The 2,393-nt window shown below is 42.0% G+C and overlaps 1 protein-coding gene across 1 annotated transcript in view; it reads right to left on the bottom strand.

Moving 5' to 3' along the window:
- Window positions 1-2,393, bottom strand: part of CCT3 (chaperonin containing TCP1 subunit 3) — a 25,292-nt gene that overhangs the window by 7,972 nt on the left and 14,927 nt on the right. The window contains exons 8-10 of the mRNA XM_003795257.2: window positions 1,331-1,480; window positions 450-582; window positions 196-277 (exon numbers count right to left, since the gene is read on the bottom strand). Of these exons, the coding sequence (XP_003795305.1) occupies window positions 196-277; window positions 450-582; window positions 1,331-1,480 (365 nt within the window). The remainder of the gene's footprint in view (window positions 1-195; window positions 278-449; window positions 583-1,330; window positions 1,481-2,393) is intronic.

The following is a 2,393-nucleotide window of genomic DNA, read 5'->3' as shown; positions in this document are numbered from 1 at the left end:
TACAGAAGAAACCTAAGCAGTAGGTAACTGCTGGACTAGAGGACTTCTGTACAGGGTAGACAGCCAAGCCCAGGTTATTTTCACCTGTTACTATATCCTATTTTACACCTTTCCAGGTAATGGTAACTACATTACATAGCTACAAAAGTAAACATAGGTAGGGGGAAGTATCTTACTTTTACCTTGCCTACTCACCTAGCAATGCGATTATTGTCTGTCTTCCGGACTCTACGGATGGCTGTGATATTGGCCCGCATGAGGTAGTGCTGAGCTAAATCTGTAAATCCAAGAGTAGAAGTGTCAAGGTGGGTTCTGAACTGATTTAATCCTCAAAGTATTCTAACCACCATACAGTTTATTATGTCTACACTAACATGAGTGGAAAAAAAAAATCACCCACTGTCACATACCTCTGAGAGGCAGGCTGGGAAAATTAATTTAAAACGTACCTGAGATGCCCTTTTCTGTGATGACCACATCAGGCTTTAGCTGGATAATGTCCTCACAGAGCTGCTGGATATACTCTTCTTCCATCTGGAGGATTCGCGTAAAGTCTTCCTCTCGTGTAATCTCAATGTCAGTCTGTAGGGCAAAGAAACGTTCGTTATAATTTAAAAATCCCTGGACTCCTTAGGCTCTTCAGTTTCACATTATAGTCCTTCTACACAATCCTCTCATGTATCCCAGAAGAGTCAGAATGATGATAAAGCTGTGACCTCCCACTTCTACAAGCCAGTTTACCACTATCATCTAGTTTAATTCCTTCATTACCAAATGAAAATTAGAACTCAAAGTAACATGGCAATTACTGGTGACTTTAGCCTCAGAGACTAGGCTCTGAGGTCTCTAAGGTCTCTGCCCATCCAGTTCAGCATTTACTTCTATCCTGACAGGGTGCATGAAAATTATGAGTTTTCAACTTAACTTTTCTGAGCTTCAGATCCGTCATCTGCAAAATCGGAGTCAATTATCTTTAAAGAATTATTCTGAGTCAAAGGACAGTAAACAGCAGAGTAGGCACATAAAACACATAACTCTTTTTTTTAATTTTATTTATTTAATTTGCAGTTTTTCTGGCTGGGACACCTCCAGTATACGGGGCTGACGCCCTACTCCTTGAGCCACAGGCGCCACCTAAAACACATAACTTTTTTTTTTTTGCCATTTTTGGCCGGGGCTGGGTTTGAACCCACCACCTCCAGCATATGAGGCCGGTGCCCTATGCCTTTGAGCCACAGGCACCGCTAAAACACATAACTTTTATATCCCCTATCCATACTAGCAGTAAGATTCTAGCATCCACCCTAAGATACACAGCGAGAAGCCTTACCTGGCTTTCCCCTTTCTTATATTCCAGAGAAGAATCCAATAGCACAATCCGAGGGTTCTTAATGTAGCGCCGCATTCGTGGATGGGTCACATCCTTGTTAATCATGACTCCACGTAAGACACATGAGTCTTCAATGATACCTCCAGGTATCTGAGCAAAAGACAATCCACTTTATTTCACAACTTAGAGGAGACAATTTCTCAACTCCCTTCCTGGATGTTCATCTTTCCCAAATGGCCAATATTTAAGTTTCTAAAGTATCTTTCTTCTACAAAGCTCAAAAACAAAATATGGTTGCTTTTTTTCCCCCCTTTGGGAGGCAAACCAATCTTGGATCAAGATACCCAATTTGAAGGTTAGATAAGATCCACAGAAATTTAGTATCTTGACAAAAGATTTAAAATGACTTAGGTCTCTTCTACTTCCTCAAAGATAATCAAGCAAAAAATTTTAGACCTGGGGTTCCACCTACTGGCCATAAACTATTTTTTTTTTTTAATTTTCGGCCAGGGCTGGGCTTGAACCCACCACCCCGGTATATGGGCCACAGGTGCCACCTAGCTTTAACTTTTTTTTGAAACAGGGTTAGGTTCCAGCTAGAGCACAGTGGCATTATCATAAGCTCAAAAACAATTTCTAACTCCAGGGCTCAAGTGATCCTCCTACTTCAGACTCCAGAGCAGTTGGGATTATAGGTGTATACCACTGCACCCAGCTAATTTTCTTACTTTTACCTTTTTCTTGAGATAAGAGTCACACTCTGTTGCCCTGGTAGAGTGCTGTGGTGTCATAGCTCACAATAACCTAAAGTTCCTGGGCTCAAACAATCCTCTTGCCTCAGCATCACAAGTAGCTGGGACTATAGGAGCCTGCCACAATGCCTGGCTAATTTTTCTATTTACTTTTACATCTTAAAAAAATTTCAGAGTAGCTCAGTGGTAGGACACCAGCCCCATATACCGAGGGTGGTGGGTTCAAACCCGGCCTCAGCCAAATTGCAACAACAAAAAATAGCCAGGCATCTGGGCAGCAGCAGGTTCAAGCCCGGCTCTGGCCAAAACTG

The sequence above is a fragment of the Otolemur garnettii genome, unplaced genomic scaffold (genome assembly GCF_000181295.1).
Source record: "Otolemur garnettii isolate 467f Iridium unplaced genomic scaffold, OtoGar3 scaffold00091, whole genome shotgun sequence".
Classification (NCBI taxonomy): domain Eukaryota; kingdom Metazoa; phylum Chordata; class Mammalia; order Primates; family Galagidae; genus Otolemur; species Otolemur garnettii.
This window is presented reverse-complemented; position numbering and strand designations above follow the sequence as displayed.